The 26,872-nt window shown below is 41.7% G+C and overlaps 1 protein-coding gene across 2 annotated transcripts in view; it reads right to left on the bottom strand.

Moving 5' to 3' along the window:
- CPNE7 (copine 7) overlaps positions 1–26,872 on the bottom strand; it is a 149,039-nt gene that overhangs the window by 103,365 nt on the left and 18,802 nt on the right. The window contains exon 1 of one of the 2 annotated variants that reach the window (XM_082269608.1): positions 3,690–4,054. The exons of the other annotated variant lie outside the window; for it this stretch is intronic. Within the exon in view, the coding sequence (XP_082125734.1) occupies positions 3,690–3,869 (180 nt within the window). The 5' untranslated portion in view covers positions 3,870–4,054. Of the gene's footprint in view, positions 1–3,689; positions 4,055–26,872 lie in introns of those variants that run through there. 2 annotated transcript variants of the gene reach the window in all.

Here is a 26,872-nt window from a genome sequence, read left to right as displayed (position 1 = left end):
TCGGATGAAAAACGGATGCAGGCAGATGAAAATGGATAAAAACTGATCAAAACAGATGAAAATGGATAAAAATGGATGATAAAGGATGAAAAAGGTATGACAACGGATAAAAATGGATGATAAAGGATGAAAAACGGATGACAACGGATAAAAATGGATGATAAAGGATGAAAAAGGTATGACAACGGATAAAAATGGATGATAAAGGATGAAAATGGATGACAATGGATGAAAAATGGATGACAACGGATAAAAACGGATAAAAACAGATGACAATGGATGAAAAACGGATGAAAAACTGTATTTATTAAAAAAAAAAAAAAAAGTTTCATAGCTGCCCATCCATCAAATTAATGTAAATTCATTCTGTTCAAATGGGGCAAAAATTGAACGTCCTCGGACTATATTCTCTGCAGATCGAATGTTACTCACTGAAAAAAAAGGAGCTTGAATTAGGACAATACCACATTAGGTATCATTGAAAATGCAAATATATTCCTCAGCTCCATCTAGTGGCCATATTAAGGTATTTTCCCCATGCACACTGTTTTTTTTTTTCTTAATGAATAACATTTGATCTGCAGAGGGTAAAGCCTAAGAACATTTGATTTTTCCCTCTCCGCAGAGAATGAATTTACATGCAGTTTCAACGGATGAAATAATTAAATACACCCTTTAGAATGCAAATGTTGACTTTTTGCTCTGAAGTTGCAGCTCTGCCTCCCTATTGGATGGCGAAGGCCCCAAGCGCTGCAGTGAGGGATGCAGAGGGGGCGTGGCAGAGCTCCAACTTTATAGCTGAATATGAATATTGCATATTAAACATATTCGGAGCTCCCACAGCACAAGAGGAACGCGGGACGCACTTGCGCTGAAATTAACTTTTTTTTTTTTTTTTAAAGTGAAATGATCAATGTAACATTGCAAATGAATATATTCTCCGACTTTAGAGGTATAAATAAGAATTCCAGCACCTTTGTATAGAATGCGGTTTGATTGGTTGGTTATTATGTGGAGCGTTGGGCGGGCAGTAATCATACAAATAGCGCGCTGGGACGGGGAAAGGCGCAGTATTTGTATTCATTCCATTTATTCGGGAACATTAGAGCAGGAGGAAAATCGCTTTGTATCGCTATGTCACCTCCAGAACATTATATTGTCCTAATTACCTTCATTACTTCATCCGTTTCTTTTCGGGTTTGCCAGGATACATAGCAAAGCGCAACGCGACGTCACATTTCCAGCACTAGCACAATTACCCCCCCCCCCCCCCCCCCGGACCTTCCACAGCAATCCGCTGGTGATAATTAAGACAATAATTCATGCTTACAAAGCAATCCGTAAGGCTCCCTATACACGGGTCAATGCCAAGACCACCATTCAACCAGGATTAACCACTTAAAGCCTTTTTCTGACACTTGTTTAAAATTTGTAAATTTTTGCTAGAAAATTACTTAGAACCCCCAAACATGATGTATGCTATTTTTTAGCAGAGACCCTAGAAAATAAAATGAAGATTGTTGCAATAATTTATGTCACACCGTATTTGTGCGGCGGTCTTACAAACGCAATTTTTTGGGAAAAAATACACTTTTCTGAATTAAAAAATAAGAAAACGGTAAAGTTAGCCCAAGTTAAAAATCAGTATTTTTTGCTAGAAAATTGCTTGGAACCCCCAAACATGATATTTTTTTTTTTTTTTTTTTTTTTTTAGCAGAGACCCTAGAAAATAAAATGGAGATAGTTGCAATACTTTATGTCACACCATATTTACGTGGCGGTCTTACAAACGCAATTTTTTTTGGGAAAAAAAAAAACACTTTTTTGAATTAAAAAAATAGGAAAATAGTAAAGTTAGCCCAAGTTAAAATCAGTAATTTTTGCTAGAAAATTGCTTAGAACCCCCAAATATTATACAAAGTATATATATATATATATATATATATTTAGCAGAGACCCTAAAGAATAAAATAGAGATCGTTGCAATACTTTATGTCACAACATATTTGCGCGGCAGTGTTACAAACGCAATTTTTTTTTTTTAAAAATACACTTTTTTAATTAAAAAATAAGAAAACAGTAAAGTTAGCCCAGGTTAAGATCAGTATTATTTGCTAGAAAATTGCTTAGAACCCCCAAACATGATATATGCTTCTTTTTAGCAGAGACCCTAAAGAATAAAATGGAGATCATTGCAATACTTTATGTCACACCGTTTTTGGGTGGCGGTCTTACAAACGCAATTTTTTGGGAAAAAATACACCTTTTTGAATTAAAAAATAAGAAAACAGTAAAGTTAGCCCAAGTTAAAATCAGTATTTTTTGCTAGAAAATTGCTTAGAACCCCCAAACATGATATTTTTTTTTCTTTTTTTTTAGCAGAGACCCTAGAAAATAAAATGGAGATAGTTGCAATACTTTATGTCACACCATATTTATGTGGCGGTCTTACAAACGCAATTTTTTTTGGGAAAAAAAAACACTTTTTTGAATTAAAAAAATAGGAAAATAGTAAAGTTAGCCCAAGTTAAAATCAGTAATTTTTGCTATAAAATTGCTTAGAACCCCCAAATATTATACAAAAAAAAAAAAAAATATATATATATATATATATATATATATATATATATATATATATATATATAAATATTTAGCAGAGACCCTAAAGAATAAAATGGAGATTGTTGCAATACTTTATGTCACAACATATTTGCGCGGCAGTGTTACAAACGCAATTTTTTAAAAAAAAAAATACACTTTTTTAATTAAAAAATAAGAGAACAGTAAAGTTAGCCCAGGTTAAGATCAGTATTATTTTATTATTTGCTAGAAAAATGCTTAGAACCCCCAAACATTTTATATATATATATATATATATATATATATATATATATATATATATATATATATATAATTTTTTTTTTTTTTTTTTTTTTTTTAGCAGAGACCCTAAAGAATAAAATGGAGATCATTGCAATGCTCTATGTCACATCGTATTTGCGTGGCGGTCTTACAAACGCAATTTTTTGGGAAAAAATACACTTTTTTGAATTAAAAAATAGGAAAACAGTAAAGTTAGCCCAAGTTAAAATCAGTATTTTTTGCTAGCAAATTGCTTAGAACCCCCAAACATGATATCAATTTTTTTTAGCAGAGACCCTAGAAAATAAAATGGAGATCGTTGCAATACTTTATTTCACACCATATTTGCGCGGCAGTCTTACAAACACCCCTCCTGCCCAGCCTTTGTCCCGGCTCTGTCTATAGTCAGTTTGCACATTAAACTAAGTAAGCTCCTATCTTGACCAAATTAAGGGTTACTGTCGCTCTTATCTCCATCCACTGGCCCTGAAACTGCATGAGAAGCCAGACACATGGGTCAGACTTAATGAGCCCCAGGGTAACTGTCCCTACTGCCCACCCCTTGTCCCGGCCCTGTCTATAGTCAGTCTGCACAATAAACCAAGTAAGCTTCCATCTTGACAAAATTAAGGATTACTGTCTCTCTTACCTCCATCCACTGGACCTGAGACTGCATGAGAAGCAGGACTCATGGGTCAGACTTGTTGAGCCCTAGGGTAGCTGCCCCTACTTCCCACCCCTTGCCCCGGCCCTGTCTATAGTCAGTCTGCACAATAAACCAAGTAAGCTTCCATCTTGACAAAATTAAGGATTGCTGTCTCTCTTACCTCCATCCATTGGCCCTGGGACTGCATGAGGAGCAGGACACATGGGTCAGACTTGTTGAGTGTGTCCCTATCAAGCAGGTTCTTGCAGCACACGCGAAGCTCCACCTTGGACACGCAGGTGGCTGTAACAACCCCAAGAGAGGAGGGCGATGCCAAGTCTGGAATCTCATTCATCATCATCTTGCCCAAATAAGCGCTTTCACTAAATTGCAAGAAACTGGAAATAATTGGCGAAGAAGTAATACGAGGATGATGGGGCCTCCAGATGTTGGTCAGTAGGAAGCTTTGCACTCCATTCAGCGTCTGTTCTAAGGAATATCTGGACCATGGAAGTCCTTTGAAGACCTCAAAGACAGCGTCCCAACTTCTTTGGCTCCAGTAATTTCCAAATATTTCAGTGTAGGAATTGGGATGTGAGTAAGCTGAGGTTAGGAAGCTTCAGGTGATAGGTCATTGGTCAATTCACTTGGTCTGGCTATGGGTTTTGGGTTTTACAATAAGTAAACCTTCTAAAATGTACCCATGAGGTCAATGTTAGCTGGTAAAAATTGTAAACTTGACTTTTTTTTTATGACGTTGGCCCAAGATATATGTCCCTCTCTTCCTTATTAAAAATCCGACCTGTCTTGTCCAAGGCTTAAAGAGTTTTTTTTTTTTTTTTTTTTTTTATTCCAATTGGCAATCAATAAATTTGACAAAAGAATTCTTGCGTTCCTCACTCAGAGATCAGCTGAGCACATAGATATTTATCCGGTACAATGAGAAGTCTCTCTTTTATGTCAGGAAGTCTCTCTTGTATGGCTGGAGGTGTTTGGGGATGCCCTTGCGGATGGCGATATGACACTAGCACAATGTTTTCTTGAGCTTTGATGATATAAATCCCAGCGGAGCGAAACAATAGACAAACCTTTCCGAGAAGATGAAACAAGAAGGAGGCATGTGAGCTTGTTTCTTCCTACAAGACAAAAAAAAAGAAATCTGTCATGTATCTTCGAGGCTTAGATTACATTTCCCAGCGGGAGCAGAGCAATGCAAGATAGCAACCCACATCTGTATTATGCAAAGCTAATAATGTGTCATAGAGACTCGCTGTCATTTTGTTTCAATCACTGAGCTTCAGAAGTCATTAAGGTCAATATCTCAAGACAGATGACGGGATTCTGAGACATTTATATCAACTCTTCATTCAGTATTACTGCGCTCATTATCAGAACCCGTGCATAAGGACAATAAGGCCAATGCCCATTACAACCAATCAGAAATTTGCATCCTTTTTAACCACTGGACTGCAAGGTTTTACCCCCTTAATAACCAGGCCATTTTTTGCAATTCGGCCCTGCTTTACTGTAACTGAAAATTGCGAGGTCATGCGATAAGATTGATATCCTTTTATTCCCACAAATAGAGCTTTCTTTTGGTGGTATTTGATCAACTGTGCGATTTTTATTTTTCGCGCTGTAAACAAAAAAAAAGAGTGACAATTCTGAAAAAAAAAAAAACAATATTTTTCAGATTCTGCTATATAACATTTCCAATAAAAAAAAATGTAAAAATCAAATGTTTTCATAATTTTAGGCCAATTTGTATTCTGCTACATATTTTTGGTAAGAAAAAATGCCAATAAGCGTATATTAATTGGTTTGCACAAAAGTTATCGCGTCTACAAACTAGGGGTAAGATTTATGTCATTTTTATTTATTTTTTTTACTAGTAATCAGTGCTTTAAGTTGGCCGGTATGCACTGGTACTCAGTACCGCCACTTCCAAATATGGCTCTTGAGCATACCACCACCTCTCCGTGCGCCTAAGCGTACCAGTACGCTCATTTTGGACATCTGCGCCCTCAATTGCCCCCTCCCCCAAGAATATTTCCCACTCCAGAGCCAGACCAGTCACCACCAGTGAGTCCCCCTGCTCCGGAGTCCCAGCCCAGGCCAGGGGGTGACCCTGATGTGGGGTGGGGAGGGGCGACAAAATTTATAGGCTATAATAGAGTACCGGCACCTCTTTTGGGCCACTTAAAGCACTGCTAGTAATGGTGGCGGCGAGCTGCGATTTTTAGTGGGACTGCGACATTGCGGCGGACAGATCGGACCCCTAGCTGACATTTTTGACACTTTTGGGGGAACCAGTGACATTACTACAGTAATCAGTGCTAAAAATATGCACGGTCACTGTACTAATGACACTCAGGGGCGATCAAAGGGTTAAATGTATGCCTAAGGGGTGTTTTCTAACTCTGAGGGGGGTGGGCTTGTGGAATCAACACATAGATCTGTGATCCTAAATAGGAGGAGAATCACAGGTGCTCTGTGTTCATTCCGGAGAGAACAATGGTCTGCTGTGTTTACAACAGCAGACCGTCGTTCTCTCTCCATTGGGAGCAATCGCGGGTGCCCGGCGACAATCGCGGCTGCCTGCCCCGTGGATTTGCTTCCCCGCTGTCTAATGGGGGTGCGAGCACACTTTCGGCTGCGCACACGCGCCGTACAGGTACGGCGGTTCGCGTGGCCGAGCCAGCCTGCCGCAGTATACATGTGGGTGGGAAGTATATCGGCGGGCGGTTGGCAAGTGGTTAATGTGAATTAAAGTGGTTCTTAAGACTCAAAGTTTTTTTCACCTCCACTCATTCTATGCATGAAGGTAAAACACCTTCTGTGTGCAGCAGCCCCCTTAATACTCACCCGAGCCCCATCACGATCCAGCGATGTGCACGTGATGCGTGCAAAAAAAATGTCCTTGTGCAAATCACAGAATACAATAATGTGCAAAGCAAAAACTTAACTGTGAGATACTTAACACAGTGTAATAAATCAATAAATCATAAATTTTAGAGCTGCGCTATCCAAAAATGAACACCATAAATAAATAAAACAAATATTCAATCCAAAAAGTGAATATAGTGCAACAAAAAGCATGAAAGTCCACGTGAATAAGCAGAAAATTCTTCTTAGAAAGTTCATAGATCGATATCCATCACTAGTAAAATGTATGTCATCCTTGTGCAGAGCCTCCACCTCAGATAGTAAGAATACACGCTTACCCAATATATATGTAGCACTGCCCCCTTGAGGACTGCTGGATATTACAATTTCGGGTTCCCCTGGGTTACCGTTAGCAACTGCAGCATGCACAATTCAACTTTTTTCTTCCGGGCTCAGTCAATAAACAGTCTAGGGGTTGTAGTTGTTTTTGTGTTTTTATTTTAAATTAGGGATAGGAGAAGGGAAGAGTGGGATACTCCAGAATTGAACTTTTCACAAAAGATGAGGACTCCTGTCTGTAGATGCAGCCAGGCTGCTGATTCATCGTGCCACTAGATGATCTTTAAGATTAAGACTTGATTGAGTAACTATCTTCAGGGTACTCACCTAGCACCCACCCCACCAGCTGACACCCGCCCTCTGACTATGCTACTGCGGGGTGGCCCCCCTCAGGTCAGGCCCCTAGACACGATCCCCTGTACTCACGATACTGTTTTTCCAGGGTCTCCAGTGTCTCAACCCCTCTAGTCAGTTCTGGACCTCTGTTTTCAGCTCCTTCCTTCTGGTCCACCAGGCCAACCGCCTGAAACCACGTGCCACTGCTACAGAAGAGGAGGCAGCCGCCACTCTCCTCCCGGGACTTTGCTCACCAGCCAAAGACCCCTAACACATGTGCTCCTGGCTTTTATACCACACCCCAGAATGCACCAGTCTGTGCCAATCACTGAGGCTGTATCAAAACCCGTGTACCCATTGGCCTGGTTTCCTCCACTGTCCAATATGCCTCCCTATTGGACCAGTGTGAAACACCCCCTAGGCCAGATGAATCACACACTGAGCACCATGAGCAGACCTAACTCACAGAGCCTGCTCTCTGTTAAGGAGAAAGCAATAGAATTTGCCTTCTGCTCCTCTGATAGGCAGTCAGAGCCGAAAACTATACTCTCTCACTAGCACCTACCTATGAGGGTGCTACATATATGACCTTCTATCTCTAGAAAGATCCAAAAGGCTCAGATCTTAATCAATCATACCCAGGTCTCTTAGGTGCAGGTTCAAAACACTCTCTGTAGGAGGCAAGGAATAGTGGTCCTCCATCAAAACATTCTCCCCATGGACCGTGGATAGGAATATAGAAACAGAATGCGCTAATAATGTAAAACCTTCTTAAATGTTCTATTAAAATTTAAAATCCCAATTACATTATAAAAATTATCATAGCGCCAAACAATGTACAGATTCTTCCCCTGGCAATACATCCAACATCTGCACTCCTGGGATCTGTAGGACGCAATGAAGTCAGCACGCAGCTACTCACTACGCATTTCATCACACGTGATGTCGTCCTGTACCCCGGGCGATGTCACGTGTGACAAAACGCGTAGGGCGGAGCTGTGAGCTGATGTCATCGCTGCTGTCCATCGCTGTCAGTAAACCAATGAGAAGAGAGAGGGGGTGGGCAATTGATAACACACTACGTCATGAAGGACTGAAATCCTGCAGCACCCGCTAGGTCCCCCCTGCCCAAGAAAGCACATGTACAGCCCGTCTGAAGTTTGCTAATGAACATTTGAATGATTTAGAGGAGAATTGGTAGTCAGATGAGACCAAAATCGAGTTCTTTGGAATTAACTCACCGTGTTTGGAGGAGGAGGAATGCTGCCTATGACGCCAAGAACACCACCCCCACCGTCACACATGGAGGTGGAAACATTATGCTTTGGGGGTGTTTTTCTGTTAAGGGGACAGGACAACTTCACCGCATCAAAGGGACGATGGATGGGGCCATGTGCCATCAAATCTTGGGTGAGAACCTCCTTCCCTCAGCCAGGGCATTGAAAATGGGTCATGGATGGGTCTTCCAGCATGAGAATGACCCAAAACACACGGCAAAGGCAACAAAGGCTCAAGAAGAAGCACATTAAGGTCATGGAGTGGCCTAGCCAGTCTCCAGACCTTAATCCTATAGAAAATATGTGGAGGGAGCTGAAGGTCCGTTACCAAACGTCAGCCTGGAAACCTTAATGACTTTTTTAGAAGATCTGCAAAGAGGAGTGGGACAAAATCCCTACTGAGATGTGTGCAATCCTCTTGGCCAACTACAAGAAATGTCTGACCTCTGTGATTGCCAACAAGGGTTTCTCCACCAATTACTAAGACATGTTTGGGGAAGGGGTCAAATACTTATTTATAACTTTTATGAAATGCATTTTCTGGATATTTTTGTTGTTGTTCTGTCTCTCACTGGTAAAATAAACCGACCAATAAAATTATAGACTGATAATTTCTTTGTCAGTGGGCAAACCTACAAAATCACTGTAGCGTGGCCAAACACACCGTAAAGCTGCGCTGCCAGGTTGACGCATTTCAGGGGACACTTCCCCTTCCTCAGAGCTAAAAGAAAAAGGGGGTGTGTCCCTGAAACACGTCAGATTGTCAGCGCAGGGTTACTGTGTGTTTGGCCACGCTATGGATTGAGATCCAGTGTCATAAAATGTCTGTATGCATTTATTTTTGTGATTTTCTCTTTGGCTGTATGTTTTGTTTTATACCTTTGGTAATGTACGAGGCGTGTGCCCCCTCCTGTGTGCTCTTTTACAATTGTCTACAATTCCCCAATCTGAGGAGGGCTGCGTTGGTGAAGTGTACATGAAGGATGTCGCTCTATTGCTCTTGATGATGTGCTGTACACAGGGCCGGGACAAGGGGTGGGCAGAAGGGACAGCTGTCCTGGGCACTGTGGTATCATGTGAGGAGGGGGCACCATGAGGAGATTGGGGGGGGGGATATTTGCGTTGGGAGGGGGAATTTGGGAAACGGCTGGGGGTAAGATTTGTTCTAGGAGGGGAAATATTGGAGTGATGATTTGGGGGGGGGGGGAGATTTGTATTAAGAGGAGGGTTGGACGGAAAAAGATTTGTGGTAGGAGGGTGGATTTTGGGGGCTTGTGCTAGAAAAGGTAATATTTTTTTTTGGGGGGGGGTTGGATTTGTGCTAGGAGGGGGCATTTTTGTTTTTTGGAGGGGGATTTGTGCTATTGGGGATGTTTGAAGGGCATTTGTGCTAGAAGGGAAAATTTGGGGAACACTCTCTGCCTCTCTGGACAGTCTGAGGAGGCCTGTAATACTGCACAGTGCCCTGGACGGTGCTCTGAGGAGGCCTGTAATACTGCACAGTGCCCTGGACGGTGCTCTGAGGAGGCCTGTAATACTGCACAGTGCCCTGGACGGTGGTCTGAGGAGGCCTGTAATACTGCACAGTGCTCTTGATGGTGGTCTGAGGAGGCCTGTAATACTGCACAGTGCTCTGGAGGGTGATCTGAGGAGGCCTGTAATACTGCACAGTGCTCTGGAGGGTGGTCTGAGGATTCCTGTCATGTTGCAGAGTGCTCTGGGTGGTGGTCTGAGGAGGCCTGTAATGCTGCAGAGTGCTCTGGGTGGCGGTCTGAGGAGGCCTGTAATACTGCACAGTGCTCTGGGTGGTGGTCTGAGGATTCCTGTCATGTTGCAGAGTGCTCTGGGTGGTGGTCTGAGGAGGCCTATAATGCTGCACAGGGCTCTGGAGGGTGGTCTGAGGAGGCCTATAATGCTGCACAGGGCTCTGGAGGGTGGTCTGAGGAGGCCTATAATGCTGCACGGTGCTCTGGGTGGTGGTATGAGGAGGCCTGTAATACTGCACAGTGCTCTGGATGGTGGTCTAAGGAGGCCTATAATGCCGCAGAGTCCAGAACTTTAATTGTATCCCAGTCTTAGTCCATAGGGTTCAATATTGAGTTGGCCCACCCTTAGCAGCTATAACAGCTTCAACTCTTCTGGGAAGGCTGTCCACAAGGTTTAGTAGTGTGTCTATGGGAATGTTTGACCATTCTTCATGAAGTGCATTTGTGAGGTCAGGCACTGATGTTGGTCGAGAAGGCTTGGCTCACAGTCTCCGCTTTCCCAGAAGAGTTGAAGCTGTTATAGCTGCAAAGGGTGGGCCATCCCAATATTCAACCCTAAGGACTAAGACTGGGATGCCATTAAAGTTCATGTGCGTGTAAAGGCAGGTAGCCCAATACTTTTGACAATATAGTGTATATTTGTATGACAATTTAAAACAGTTTATTGATATTATTTATTTATTTTTACTCTGCATTCCAAAGGCTGTTTTTTTTTTTTTGGGGGGGGGGGGTTAACATGTGACCAGCATCAGAGGACTAAAAGTTATTCCTGCTTATGTTTCCCTGCAGACAGGCTGGGATAGAGCCGGGTCATGTGACAGCTGGATATCCGTTAGGAAAAAAGGTATTTAGATGTTTTTTTATTTAAAAAATGACAGTGCCGTCATCCACATACAGAAGTAGAAGGGAGAATTTAAAGTAAACGATGTTTTTTAGTATGACTTTAAAGGTCACCTAAAGTCGGATAGCTGCTGCCTGACCTTACAGTATACTAACTCAGATAACAGAATCCTCTAGCTAAGAGAAATGTAAGAACTACAGAGCTCAGTTATTCCATAGGGACACTATGTGCAGTAAGGCTGCTAAAAAGGCAACAACTATCAGCCTTTAGATGACCTCTGACCCCTGGCTATCAAGTTGAAGAGTTGAAGTTGCTGCCCTCCTAGCTGCACATAGTGTTTCCCAGCTTTCTTTTTGTGGCTGGTCCATCAAGCCTGGCTTTGTGAGGCTTCGGGGGTTATAGACATCCCATGTCCCATCCCATGGGAGGGGGATTAGTGACAGATGACAATTGTGTCTCTCTTCCTCCAGCAGCTGAAAGCTGGCAGCAGGGAGATGGGGAAGAGACCAGCTTTAATCTGCAGGAGGAAGAGAGACACAATTGTCGTCTGTCACTAATCCCCCTCCCTGTGTGCTCGGGTGGTCCCCCCCCCTTATCAGCGGCCCTGACTCTCTGACTTCTACCCTCCTTAACTGGTCACTGAGTTTAGTTTGACTGCCTTCTTTGTGCAAGATTACTTTTATGTTTTATTGACATATTTAGTGGTTCAAGTTTGTGCTTCTCCAAAATGTTATCCTGGATTTGATTTGATAGCTCCTTGTTCTTTATGCAGCTTTTTATTTGGATTTGTCCCTAAGCCTTTCATAAACTGGTATATTTATTTTATGTTCTTGCCATGCTTTCATTATACACAGGTGGCCTCCATTCATCTACATATGTGACATCTGATGGCAGCTAACAAGCACTGGAGTCTATTTAGAGGTTTTCACAGCAAGGGGGTGAATAGTTCTACAATAAAACTTTTGAGGTGTTTATTTGGAAATAATTTGAAAAATTACTCCCACTTAAAGCAGAACTAAATCTGCTTGCAGTTGGGTGAGTTTTTGCTATAACTATGCAACTTGCCAGGTTTGGCGTTTTCTCAGATTTCTTTTTTTTTTGCCCAATTTTCTTCCAGGTTTGGTTTCTTCATTATGTTTGTGGCTAGTTTTCTTCCAGGTTTTGTGTCTTCTCTCAATTATGGCTAGTTTTCTTCCAGGTTTGGTGTCTTCTTTACATTTGTGGCTAGTTTTCTTCCAGGTGTGGTGTCTTCTCTCAATTGTTGGCAACTTTTCTTCTAGGTCTGGTGTTTGGTGTCTTCTCTCAATTCTTGTCAAATTTTCCTCCAGGTTTGGTGTCTTCTTTACGTTTGTGGCTAGTTTTCTTCCAGGTTTGGTGTCTTCTCTCAATTGTGGCTAGTTTTCTTCCAGCTTCTGTGTCTTCTTTACATTTGTGGCTAGTTTTCTTCCAGGTTTGGTGTCTTCTCTCCCTTTTTGCCCAATTTCCTTCCAGGTTCGGTGTCTTCTTTACGTTTTGTGGCTAGTTTTCTTCCAGGTTTGGTGTCTTCTCTCAATTGCGGCTAGTTTTCTTCCAGCTTTAGTGTCTTCTTTACAATTGTAGCTAGTTTTCTTCAAGGTTTGGTGTCTTCTTTACATTTGTGGCTAGATTTCTTCCAGGTTTGGTGTCTTCTCTCAATTCTTGTCCAATTTTCCTCCAGGTTTGGTGTCTCAATTATTTTGCCCAATTTTCTTCCAGGTTTGGTGTCTTCCCTTAATTTATTGCCACTTTTCTTCCAGGTTTGGTGTCTTCTCTCCATTTTTGCCCAATTTCCTTCCAGGTTCAGTGTCTTCTTTACGTTTGTGGCTAGTTTTCTTCCAGGTTTGGTGTCTTCTCTCAATTGTGGCTAGTTTTCTTCCAGGTTTGGTGTCTTCTTTACATTTGTGGCTAGTTTTCTTCCAGGTTTTGTGACTTCTCTCAATTCTTGTCCAATTTTCCTCCAGGTTTGGTGTCTCAATTATTTTGCCCAATTTTCTTCCAGGTTTGGTGTCTTCTCTTAATTTATTGCCACTTTTCTTCCAGGTTTGGTGTCTTCTCTCCATTTTTGCCCAATTTCCTTCAAGGTTTGGTGTCTTCTCACAATTTATTGCCCAGTTTTCTTCAAAGTTTGGTGTATTCTCTCAATTTTTGCACAATTTTCTTCCAGGTTTGGTGTCTGCTCTCAATTTACTGCTCAATTTTCTTCCAGGTTTGGTGTCTTCTCTTAAGTTATTGCCCAGCTTTCTTCCAGGTTTGGTGTATTCTCTCCATTTTTGCACAATTTTCTTCCAGGTTTGGTGTGTGCTCTCAATTTACTGCCCAATTTTCTTTCAGGTTTGGTGTCTTCTCTCAATTTATTGCCCAATATTATTCCAGGTTTGGTTTTTTGCCCAATATTCTTCCAGGTTTGGTGTTTTCTCTCCATATTTGTACATTTTCTTCCAGGTTTGATGTCTTCTTTCTACTTTTGGCCAGTTTTCTTCCAGGTTTGGTGTCTTCTCTCAATGTTTGCCCAATTTTCTTCCAGGATTGATGTCTTCTCCAAATGTATTGCCCAATGTCCTTCCAGGGTTGGTATCTTCTCTCAATGTTTGCCCAGTTTTCTTCCAGGTTTGGTGTCCTCTCTCCATTTTTGCCCAATTTTCTTCCAGGTTTGGTGTCTTCTCTTCATTTTTGTCTAATTTTCATCCAGGTTTCATGTCTCATCCCAATTGATTGTCCAATTTTCTTCTAGGTTTGGTGTCTTCTCTCCATTTTTGTCTAATTTTCTTATAATTTTGGTGTCTTCTCTCATATTTTGCCCGATATTCTTCCAGGTTTGGTGTCTTTCCATTTTTGGACATTTTTTTCCAGGTTTGGTGTCTTCTCTCTACTTTTGGCCAGTTTTCTTCCAGGTTTGGTGCCTTCTCTCTACTTTTGCCCAGTTTTCTTACAGGTTTGGTGTCTTCTTTCAATTTTTTGCCCAATATTCCTCCAGGTTTGGTATCTTTTCTCAGTTTTCACCCAATTTTGTTCCAGTTTGGTGTCTTCTCCCAAATTGTGCTCAATTTTCTTCTGGGTTTTTTTGTCTTGATTGTCTGGGCCAGGATAATGTAGCTCCTGTATGTGAGATTTACAAAAATGTACCAAGTCATGTCGAGAATCTACACCAAGTTTTGATGCAGAACTCAGTGTACAATAATAAGACGACTGCTGGCAGGTAGAAAAGGAGCTTTCAGAAGAAACGCAGGATGTCATTATTTCCTACCATTATATTTCCAATATAGGCTTTAGTTCCACTTTAGCCATTATGGTCTATTTTCTGTAAATCAGAGACATAGAATCCCATTTAAAAGGAATGCACGGTCTTTAATATGGCCGTTAATTATTTCATCTGTAAATACTTAATATTGCATAAGGATGTTGAGTGCTTTTAATGCAGCTTGTGGGTGGTAGACACCCTCAATTCGTTTCGATCCGATTATAAGTTCAGACCAATTTTTACTTTTTCGGAGATTTGAATGTATCTGAATCTCTGAATAAAATAGTAACAAGTTTTGCTGAAACTTGTTAAATTTTAGTTTTGTCAATTCATTTCCTAACGAATTCCAAATTTTGGGAACGATTCCAATTCAGATTGGTCGAAAAATGATCGACTGATTGGAATTCTGTGTGAAAAATAGCTGGTTGTTAAGGACGCGGCGGCCGGCTTCCTGTTGACTCATCAGCTGTTAGCAGGCTTCTTCGCTGAGATCTGAAATGTAAACAAAAGAATGCTGGCAATAGAAAATTCAGAAAAAAACAGCATGGGGGTCCCCCCCCCCCATTTAAACCAGGCCCCTATCCAGGCATGCAGCCCAGCAGGCTAGGAAAGAGGGGGGACAAGCGAGCACCCCCCCTCCCAAATCATAACAGGTCACATGCCCTCAATATGGGGGGTGCTATGGGGTGGGGGGGCTCTTCCCCCCCCCCCCACCTCAAAGATCCTTGTTCCCATGTTGATGGGGACCAGGGCCATTTCTGAAAGGCCTGGTATAGATGGGGGGGGGGGGGGGGGAGCACGCTGTTTTTTTTTTCCTAAATTTTCTATTGCGAACATTCTTTTGTTTACATTTCAGCTCTCAGTGGGGAAGCCCGCTGACAGCTGATCTGTCATCGGTTGTTAAGGACGGTTGTTGTCGGCCGGCTTCCTGTCCCGCTCCTTAACCCAGAAGAGAAGGTTCAGGGCCGCTCAGTGTACTACAATTGCACAGAGCAGGTAAGTATTACATGTTTGTTATTTAACCACTTGCCGACCGCCCGCCGCAGATATACTGCGGCAGGCTGGCTCAGCTACGTGAATCGCTGTACCTGTACAGCAATCCGCGGGAGGCACTGATTCACGGGGCCAGCGGCCGCGATCGCTCCCCGTGGAGAGAGCACAGAGCTCCTCCTATTTAGGAACCCAGGTTTCTGTATTGATTCCACAAGCCCATCCCCCTCACAGTTAGAAAACACCCCCTAGGCTCACACCTAACCCTTTGATTGCCCCTGAGTTAACCCCTTCCCTGCCAGTGTCATTAGTACAGTGACAGTGCATATTTTTAGCGCTGATTACTGTAGAAATGTCACTGGTCCCCCCAAAAAATGTCAGTTAGGGGTCCGATCTGTCCGCCGCAATGTCGCAGTCCTGCTAGAAATCGCAGATCGCCGCCATTACTGGTAAAAAATAAATAAATAAAAATTATATAAATCTTTCCCCTAGTTTGTAGATGCAATAACTTTTGCACAAATCAATCAAAATAAGATTATTGGGATTTTTTTTTACCAAAAATATGTAGCAGAATACAAATTGGCCTAAAATGATGAAAAAAATTTGATTTTTACATTTTTTTTTTTATTGGGAATGTTATATAGCAGAAAGTAAAAAATATTGTTTTTTTTTTTTTTTTTTCAGAATTATCGTTTTTTTTTGTTTTATAGCACAAAAAAAAAATAAAAAAATCGTAGAGGTGATCAAATACCACCAAAAGAAATCTCTATTTGTGGATAAAAAAAGAACATCAATTTTATTTGGGTACAGCGTCGCAGGACTGCGCAATTGTCCATTAAAGTAACGCAGAGCCGAATCGCAAAAAATGGCCTGGTCATTAAGGGGGAAAACCTTTCGGTCCAGAAAAAAAAAAAAAAAAGCTTTACAGGCATCGCCCCGGTCCCGTTTTCACAGCCGACGGTCGGCTTTCTTGCAATAACGACTGATGCGGCTAATCAGCCACTTGGGTGTTATTGCTCCACCTGGGTCTTCCATCCCACCGGCTGGCCGGAGACCCAAACTACGCCGCAATCGGCTTTGATCGGGTCTCAGATTTAGTAACCACAGAAACGATGCCGCAACATCACTTCTGGTTTATTGGAGTCTTTAAGGCAGCAGTTTTTAAGAATAGAAAGTATTCCAAAAATACAGATCTTGGCGTTTTGAATACTTTCAAGTGCAAAGGAGGGGTTGGGGGTCTTATAAATTCCAGATCTCTCCATAAAGAGTACCTGTCACCAGTGGTGTATTTAGGTTTTGTGCTGCCCTAGGCCTGACTAAACTTGTGCACCCCCTAATTTACATATGACCCACCCCTTCCTGTAAAGGCCACGCCCTTTACTGTTTACAACCCTGTCATCTGTGAACCACAGACCACAAGTCTATCAGTGCCCATCAGCGTAGCCTCATCAGTTCCCAGACGTTCAGCCTCATCAGTGCCCATCTGTGCAGCCTCATCACTGACCGCTTTATGGAGTTGCCAGACTGATTTGCCTTCTGGACTCTGCCCTCTGGCCCAATTCACCCCATAAGACTGGCACTATATTAAAAGTGTAGCGCAAGCCGACGAAGACCCTTTTCGTGCGGGACCCGGGAGGAGGCTGTTTTTTATTCGTGCAGGGTGCAGCTTTTTTGCTGCCCCCCTGCAAAGTGCCGCCCTAGGCCTGGGCCTTGTTGGCCTAGGCCAAGATACAGCACTGCCTGTCACTTCCTATCGCTGTCACAAAGGGATGTTTACACTCCTTGTGGCAGCAATAAAAGTGATCACATTTTTTTTTAAAAGGAACAGCTTCAAAATTAAAAACAAATATAACAAAAAAAAAAATGTAATTTAAAGACATCACTTCTGGTTACCTGGAGCATTAAAGGCTCTAGATTTAAAAAAAAAAATGTCAGTACTGTATTCATAACGGCCAAACTTAGCGTTTTGAAAGCTTTTAAGTGCAAAAGAGGGATGTGGGGTCTTATAGATCCAGATCCCTCCAAAAAAAATACCTGACACCTTATTATTGCTGTCACAAGGGATGTTTACATTCCTTGTGACAGCAGACCACAATAAGTCCCGGTTCACACTGAGGCGACCTGTGAGGCGACCTGGTCGCCTCACAGGTCGCCGTAGGTCGCCTCCCATAGGGAAGCTGCGGACCCGTGCTAATAGTCGCTCCGACTTAGAAAAAGGGTCCGGAGCTTCTTTGGGGCGACCAGGAGGCGACCTTCATAGACTTCAATGTTATGAAGTCCGTGGCGGCCGCTCCGAGGTCACGGCGCGCTGCTCGCACCGCGACCTCGGAGGTCGCCACCCGAAGTAGCGTCGCTCGTATGTGAACGGGCACTTAAAGTGTATATAGATTTTTTTTTTTAAAGTTACAATGTAAAAAATAAAATAACAAAATAAAAATCTTATAGACCCCACATCCTTCCAAAAAATTACCTGACACATTACTATTGCTGTCACAAAGGGATGTTTACATTCCTTGTGACAGCAATAAAAGTGATAACAAAAAATAAATTAAAAAATCTAAAGGGACAGTGTAAAAAAATAAATAAATAATATTAATGATAATAATGCTCGCATTGAGAAAAGAACGCATACGTAAATCGCGCCTGCAAATGTAAAAGTGTTCAACTCACACATGTGAGGTATCACCACGATTGTTAGAGCGCAAGCAATAATTCTAGCACTAGATCTCCTCTGTAGCTCTAAAATGGTAACTGTTAACAATTTTTAAAGCTTCGTCTATGGAGATTTTTAAGTAGCGTAGTTTGTCGCCATTCCACGAGTGTGCGCAATTTTAAAGTGTGACTTGTTAGGTGTCTATTTACTCAGCATAACGTCATATTCTATAAAAATTGTGCTAACTTTACTGTTTTTTTATTTTTTAATTCATGAAAGTCTATTTTGTTTTTTAAAAAATTGTGTTGGAAAGACCGCTCTGCAAATACAGTGTGACATAAAATATTGCAACGACTGCCATTTTATTCTCTAGGGTCTCTGAAAAAAAAAAAATATATATATATATATATATATAAAATGTTTGGGGGTTCTAAGTAATTTTCTATCATAAAATACTGATTTTAACTTGTAAGCAACAAGTGTCAGAAAAAGGTTTAGCTCCATAGCAAGGCCACTCCCATACTTTGCATTGTTAAGTTGACCTCAAAGCCAACTGTGCACATTAAAGCATAACTCCACTTTTATTAAGAAAGAAAACATTCCCCTCTGGGTGATCTCTGTACATTGCAGGGAATGTAACAAACTTTGTTGCAGATTCCTTCCTTTTGTTATTCTGAAGAAATCATTGTTTGTTCCTCTGTGCTGAGTCTAATGGGAGTGGTTTCATAATTACCACTCGGCTAATGAGGGAAGCTGCTGGGTCTGCATCCCTTTAGACGTGTTCCTACTGGGAGGATCTCACCACAAATTAAATTTTTGATGCAGGGGATGCCAGAAATCTGACTTGTATCTTAGTGCAGACTTCTGGGAAACTTGGTGAGCCAATCACACAAGCAGGAAATGTTTCTGGGGGTGTGGTCAGTATACATTCTGTGTACAGAACTGCTCCAGGCGGCCATATTGTATTTTACAGAAAATGATAGAGCTGCAGATTGAAGAGGAAAGGCTATTTTTGTTAACATTCAATTACAATATGATTTGTGTCGCAATTGTATACGCTATATTGTTTTTTCTTTATTTGTTATTTTTTCCCCCACAAAAGTGGAGTTACACTTTAACCATTTCTGGACTGGAAGGTTTTTCCCCCCTAATGACCAGGCCATTTTTTTGTGATTCGGCATTGCATTATTTTAACTGACAATTGCGCGGTCGTGCGACGCTGTACCCAAATAAAATTGATGTCCTTTTTTTCCCCACAAACAGAGCTTTCTTTTGGTGGTATTTAATCACCTGTGCGATTTTTATTTTTTGCTCTAGAAACAAAAAAAGAACGAAAATTCTGAAAAAAAAAAAAACAATATTTTTTCCTTTCGGCTATATTAAAAAAAATTAAAAATCATCTTTTTTCATCATTTTAGGCCAATTTGTATTCTGCTACATATTTTTGGTAAAAAAATCCCAATAAGCGTATATTGATTGGTTTGCGCAAAGGTTATGGCGTCTACAAACTAGGGGAAAGATTTATGTCATTCTTTTTTACTAGTAATGGTGTCGATCTGCGATTTTTTGCGGGACTGCGACATTGCGGCGGACAGATCGGACCCCTGACTGACATTTTTGACACTTTTGGGGGGACCAGTGACATTACTACAGTAATCAGTGCTACAAATATGCACTGTCACTGTACTAATAACACTGGCAGGGAAGGGGGTTTAATGTTTGTTAGGCTAATTGATTTTTCTGCTGTAGGAAGAGATATTTGCTACAAGACGAACGTATTATAACCACTTCCAGACCCGGCATTTTCTGACACTTTTTCTTTACATTTTCCCACTTAACCACTTTAGGACCGGAGGATTTTCCTGCTTTACGTCCAGGCCACTTTTTGCAATTCGGCACTGTGCGACTTTAACTGACAATTGCGCGGTCATGCAACGCCGTACCCAAACTAAATTTACGTCCTTTTTTTTCCCCACAAACAGAGCTTTTTTTTGGTGGTATTTGATCACCTGTGCGGTTTTCATTTTTTGCGATATTAATAAAAAAATTTGACAATTTTGAAAAAATAACAATATTTTTCTACTTTGACAGTTAAAAAATATCCAATATATTCAATTTTTGTCATATATTTAGGCCAAAATGTATTTAGCTACATGTCTTTGACAAAAAAATTCTCAATGAGCGTATTTTTTAACCGCTTTAAGACCGGAAGATTTTACCCCATTCCTGACCAGGCCATATTTGTGCGTTAATTTAACGGACAATTGCGCGGTCGTGCGATGCTGTACCCAAATTAAATTTATGACCTTTTTTCCCCACGAATAGAGCTTTCTTTTGGTGGTATTTGACCACCTGTGCAATTTTTACTTTTTGCGCTATAAACTAAAAAAGAGCGACATTTTTGAAAAAATAACAATATTTTTCACATTTTTTTATATGAAATTCCCCCCCCAAAAAAAAGTAAAAATCAAAATTTTTTAACATTTTTGGCCAATTTGTTTTCTGCTACATATGTTTGGTAAAAAAAATTGCAATAAGCGTATTTTGATTGGTTTGCGCAAAAGTTATCGCAGCTACTAACTACGGGAAATTTTTTTTTTTTTTAACTAGTAATGGCGGCGATCTGCGATTTTTTTTTTTTTTGCGGGACTGCGACATTGCGGCGGACAGATCGGACCCCTGACTGACATTTTTGACACTTTTGGGGGTACCAGTGACATTACTACAGTAATCAGTGCTAAAAATATGCACTGCAACTGTAATAATGACACTGGCAGGGAAGGGGTTAACTTTTATTGGTGATCAAGGGGTTAATGTATGCCTGGTGCTTACTGTCCCTGCCTGTAACTTATGAGATCCGCCCGCTTTGTTTACACAAGCGGGCGGATCTCCTCATTTGATCCCCAACGATCGGGGAAGAGCGGCGGTGATCACCGCCTCTCCTCCCCTGGCCCAACTGTGTCTGAATACAGCGGGAGCGAGCCATCCGGCGGCGCGCACGCGCCGCCCACAAGGGGAGCAATCCAGCTACATAGACCTACGTCGCTGGACGATAACTAACCACTTTGCCGCATTACCCTCCATGTGAGCGGTCGACAAGTGGTTAAAGACCCCGCCTATTTTTGACACTTGTTGTTTACAAGCTAAAATCAGGTTTTTTTTGCTAGAAAACTACTTAGAACCCCCAAACATTATATTTTTTTTTTTTAGCAGAGACCCTAGACAATAAAATGGAGATCGTTGCAATATTTTTTATCACACTGTATTTGCGCAGCGGTCTTCCAAACGCAATTTTTTTAAAAAAAATTCACCTTTTTTTTAATTGAAAAATAAAAAAACAGTAAAGGTAGCCCGATTTTTTTCTATAATGTGAAAGATGAAGTTACGCCAAGTAAATGGATACCCAACATGTCATGCTTCAAAATTGCGCACACTCACGGAATGGCGACAAACATTGGTACTTAAAAATCCCCATAGGCGACATTTTAAAAATGTCTACAGGTTACCAGTTTAGAGTTACAGAGGAGGTCGGGGGAATGATTGCTCTCATTCTAATGATCGCAGCGATACCTCACATGTGTGGTTTGGACACCGTTTGCATATGTGGGTGGGACTTGCGTATGCCTTCGCTTCTGCGTTGAAGCTAATGGGGACAGGGCGCTTTCATTTTTTTTTTCCTATTTATTTTATTTATTGTTTTTTATTTTTACACAGTTTGAAAAAAAAATTTTTTTTGATAATTTTTATTCCTATCAGTCCCGGTTCACACTGCCACCACTTGTCAGGCGTAATAAAGGGCCCCGCAACAAGAGTAAAGGGCCCCAGGATCAGTGGGAAGAGCCCCAGGCTTGAAGGGAAGAGCCCAGCCTGGGGTCCGGGGGGGGGGGCCCTTCATGGTTTCTTGCACCGGGGCCCTGAAGGTTCTAGTTACACCTCTGAGTACGATGTGACCAGGAATCCCCCGCAGATTCTCTCCCTGATAGAAAATCTTTGCTGTGATGTTCAGGAGAATCCCACCTTTGCCGAATCCACCGTGTGCGTCTAATTATAGATTGTGCCTATAAATATCTGCCATGAGACAAGAAAAAAGACAAATCTGTGATCTGCTTTACCGTCACAAGGTGAGAAGTGCGTGCAATCGGGGGGGGGGGGGAGAGTGGGGGAGCTGCGGGTACCCTGCAGTCTGGGGGGGGGGGGCAGTGGGTGCCGCGGATACCCTGCAGTACCCGATCTTCTCAAGAACCACAAGTCTCAGCATGCACTGCCGCAAAGAAAATCATTTCAGCACTTTTTCTGTTCTGAGCTTTTAACTGCTTCAGCCCCGGTAGATTTGCATACTGGGCCTAGTGGAGGAGGCGGCACCACGCAGGGCTCAAAGGGCCCTCCCGAGTTCTCCAGTTGGAGGGGTATCTGACGGTGAGGATCGGTACAAGTAGGAGTAGTAGCGCCATATTCCAGAGAAGAGAAGTTGTGACTCGGGGGACTCCTGAGATTGGAGGGGCGACCTTGTTACCACCCACTATAAGTGGGATTGGAATCTATCTGCCATTTTTGGCTACTTTGCGAAGTTTGTATGGCCCTAGGACAGGACCAGTGTTGGGGGTAACTAGTTACAAAGTAACTAATTACAGTAACTACATTACTTTTTTTGGTAACTAAGTAAAGTAACTAGTTACAATACTAATATTGGTAACTACACAACTTTACTAGGCTATAGGAGGTAACTACACTACTTTACTAGGCTATAGGAGGTATCTACACTACTTTACTAGGCTATAGGAGGTATCTACACTACTTTCTAGACTATAGGAGGTATCTACACTACTTTACTAGACTATAGGAGGTAACTACACTACTTTACTAGGCTATAGGAGGTATCGACACTACTTTACTAGGCTATAGGAGGTATCTACACTACTTTCTAGACTATAGGAAGTATCTACACTACTTTACTAGACTATAGGAAGTAACTACACTACTTTACTAGGCTATAGGAGGTAACTACACTACTTTACTAGGCTATAGGAGGTAACTACACTACTTTACTAGGCTATAGGAGGTATCGACACTACTTTACTAGACTATAGGAGGTAACTACACTACTTTACTAGGCTATAGGAGGTAACTACACTACTTTACTAGGCTATAGGAGGTAACTACACTACTTTACTAGGCTATAGGAACGCGCTTTCCTGCGTTACCCAAGCCGTGCGATACAATCGTTATTTGGAAGAATAGAGAGGGATGAAGTTTATGACTTTTTGTTGCACTTTATGTTTTATTCTGTTTTTTTCAGGTTTTGTTCTCATGTTTCCCAAAGCCTGTGTTTATACAATAAACTCTATGCAGAAAGAGTGTCATGTATCTTCTTCTACACGGTCAATTTAGAAAGAGGAAAGTAAAGTAATAAGTAGTGAAGTTACTTTTCAAATGCAGTAACTAGTAAAGTAATCTCATTACAATTTACAGAAGTAACTAGTTACATTTTTTGAGTAACTACCCCAACACTGGACAGGACTCCTGCTGTTTTGGCTATAGAGTATTTGGTGTACACATCCTTTGGAACTGATGTATGTGGGACCTTTCCTCATGCTGCCATGCTGGTCTGGGTGCTTCATGTGCTCCCTTTGTTTTCCCCTTGAGGTCAAGTACCAATAAGTGGTAAACAAAATGACACAGCGCTTGCAGATTAGTAAATCTAAATAATGCAACAAGTGATAAATTTAAGTGCAAAATATTTCGTACATTATGCAATATGTGACTAAATATGTAAACTTAATAAATAATTGGTAAAGTGTCCAGTGCAAAATAAAGTCCACAAATGAAAGTTCAAGTGCACTAAAGGTGCAATGTAACTAAAATAATAAAAATAATGAAGCACTCCAGTGCAGAAGGTGCTGAAAGATAATCACTCGTGCCAAGGTGACTTGTACCCCTTTAGGAACCCTACTCACCAGAGAGGATGGACCCTTGTTAGGGGTCAAAAGCGCCTGTGTTTACGTAGGATCATCTAATCTGTGTCATTTTGTTTACCACTTTTTTCCGAGTTTTTACTTGGTGAACAGCAGCTCTGTTATTTGTTTATTTATTCTATATTTTATTTTTTGCACTACCTGTAGCGCGGGTTTAATATTCACTTTTAATCAAGTACCAATAAGATCTCCTGAGGAAGCTGTAAGCGAAACGCGTAGCGATCCATTGGTTTATGATGCTTGAGATTCCTGTTAGGCCCGGATATCCAAAAGATCATCGCAGATTCTGTGTTCCTTTTATACCAGATCCTAGCTTGATACGGACATGTAACAGGTTCTTGTGCTATATACCCACATCGTCTGGGCAGATACTGTACTGTATTTACCATATATCATTTTTCCATATGATATGGTTTTAATATTTTTCATCATTTTGTCATAATAAATATCAATTTTTTTTTTTATCTGTTGAGTACTTGTGTTTCCTTATGGGATTACCAGTGGCTACATTTAAAGTCCTATTCATCCTTCCATTTCTTTTATAACTCAAAGGACCCTCCTATCACTCGCCCTCTTTTATGCGCGCAAAGCCATTTTGTTGTGCTGAAGGAAGACAGAGGCCCCTTCCTTATCCTACTGGAAGGGAAAACTCTGCCTCTATATAAAGCCACATACTTAAAGTGTAACTCCACTTTTGTTGAGAAAAAAAGCATTCCCCTCTGGGTGATCTCTGTACATTGCAGGGAATGTAACAAACTTTGTTGCAGATTCCTTCCCTTTTGGTATTCTGAAGAAATCATTGTTTTTTCCTCTGTGCTGAGTGGGTCTAATGGGAGTGGTTTCATAATTATCTATCAGCTGTGGCAGCTGCAGAGCTCTAATGGGGAAATCTGCTGGGCCTGCATCCCTTTAAATGTGTTCCTATTGGGAGGATCTCACCAAAAAAATGACATTTTTGTTGCAGGGGATGCCAGAAATCTGACTTTCTATTATGTATATTAGTGCAGAATTCTGGGAAAATTGGTGAGCCAATCACACAAGCAGGAAATGATGTTTCTGGGGGTGTGCTCAGTATACATTCTGTGTACAGAACAGTTCCAGGCAGCCATATTGTATTGCATTTTCAGAAAATTATAACAACTGCAGATTGAAAAGGAAAGGTAATTTTTAATAACAATAAATTACAATATGATTTCTGTCGCAATTCTATACGCTATATTGTTTTTTCTTTGTTTGCTATTTTTTTCCCCCACGAAAGTGGAGTTACCTTTTAAAGCAAAGTTGGCAAAGTTGGGAATTTTGGCTTTATGGTCTCCTCCCCGGCTCCTGTTTGTGAAACTGAGCTTTTGGCGAGAGGGGGGGGGGGGGGGACAGGTGAAGAAAGGGAGAGATGAGGGGGCTCTGTTGAGGAAGGTTGTCTGGTCCTTTGTTGCGGTGGAGAGGTTTCACTGAGGGCAGCACTTGTGTGAGAAGAAGCAGCTCTATAGGATCATAAAAGGAAAGAAGGGCGCCTCTAAGTGCAGTAATGAAAGTATTTATTATTTGGTGCAAGGAATGAAAAACACTTACAAGATGGCAGAGATAACAGACATGTAATAACGGTCCTCATTTGGTTTTCTGTGTCCTGTGTCTGCCGGGTGAGGGAGGATGAGAGAGCCGTCCTGCAGCTGTCTGAATTCCCTAGGAAGTGAGGAGGCCCAGGTTTCGGCACCAAGCTGGAACGCACATGGCCGATATGGCGTCAGGTGAAGGCAGAGGCATAAATAGAACCTTCAGAGCCCTGGTGCAAGAAACCATGAAGGGCCCCCCTGACCCCCTTTACTTCAAGCCCGGGGCTCTTCCCACTGACCCTGGAGGCCCTTTACTATGGTCTCAGGGCCCTTTATAACAGTCCTGCAGTGCCATCTTGGGGGTCTTCCTACGGTGGTGGAATGCCAGGTCCCAGTCGCAATTGTGACTTTTGCGATCCTCATTTTTTGTTATTTTCATTTTATTATTTTTTCTTTTTTTGCAATTTTTATTTTTTTACAATTTAATTCATTCAGAAAAAGAAGGAGCCTGTAAATGACGTATTTACGTACCCCTTCCCAGCTCTCCATCCTGACACATCCACCGCAGCAGCTGGTGGGAGAGGGAAGGGGGAAGCCGGCAGTGCTGTGGGGGGGGGCAGGGGATCACACAGGGGCCCAGAGACAGCAGAACACAAGTGAACTGGATATGAGGAGTGGCGGGGGCAGAATATAGAAGAACCAATCTCCTCCATTTTCCTCCTGCAGCTACAGGAGGAAAATGGAGGAGATTCGTTTCTCAAAATGCTGCCCCCGCCTATCCAGGTGTAGAGGGGAGCCACACAGCCCCCCTGGAGCATGGGCCTGGTTGCAATTGCAACCCCTGTAGTTACGCCCCTGAGCGAAGGCCTCCCATCCTCCCTCACCCGGCAGACACAGGACACAGCAAACCAAACGAGGACACTTATTACATGTCTGATATCTCTGCCATCTTGTAGGTGTTTTCAATCCCTTGCACCAAATATACTGAACAAAATTATAAACGCAATACTTTTGTTTTTGCCCCCATTTTTCATGAGCTGAATTCGAAGATCTAAAAGCAGAGGAGAAAAATGGGACTTTAAATGAAACATATAATATGTATATGTCTCCATCCCTGTACAATGTATTAACCACTTGCCGACCGCCGCACGATTTATGTCTTACCACCATGGGATGCAATGGGCTATGTTGTTGTGCAGTTCTTTGGCATGTGTGTGCCAACATGTCATCTATATGTCCTCAGACTCACACATGGATCAATGTGATTTTGTCAGTCACTGTTTCTATACAATGTATGGATATACTGTATAAGTGTATACGCTATGTCAGATACTATTCAACACCAATATGTCAATTTATTGTTTTTACCAATTTTTCTATACTAATAAATGGATACATTGATAATTTTTGACTCATTACTTAGTCATGCTGTACATACCTCATTCAAAGTCCCAAAACCCCCTTCCTTTAATAACTCAAAGATCTAAGAGTTTTTCTA

This window comes from Pelophylax lessonae, assembly GCF_965119305.1.
Source record: "Pelophylax lessonae genome assembly, chromosome: 10".
NCBI classification, from domain to species: Eukaryota; Metazoa; Chordata; class Amphibia; order Anura; family Ranidae; genus Pelophylax; species Pelophylax lessonae.
This window is presented reverse-complemented; position numbering and strand designations above follow the sequence as displayed.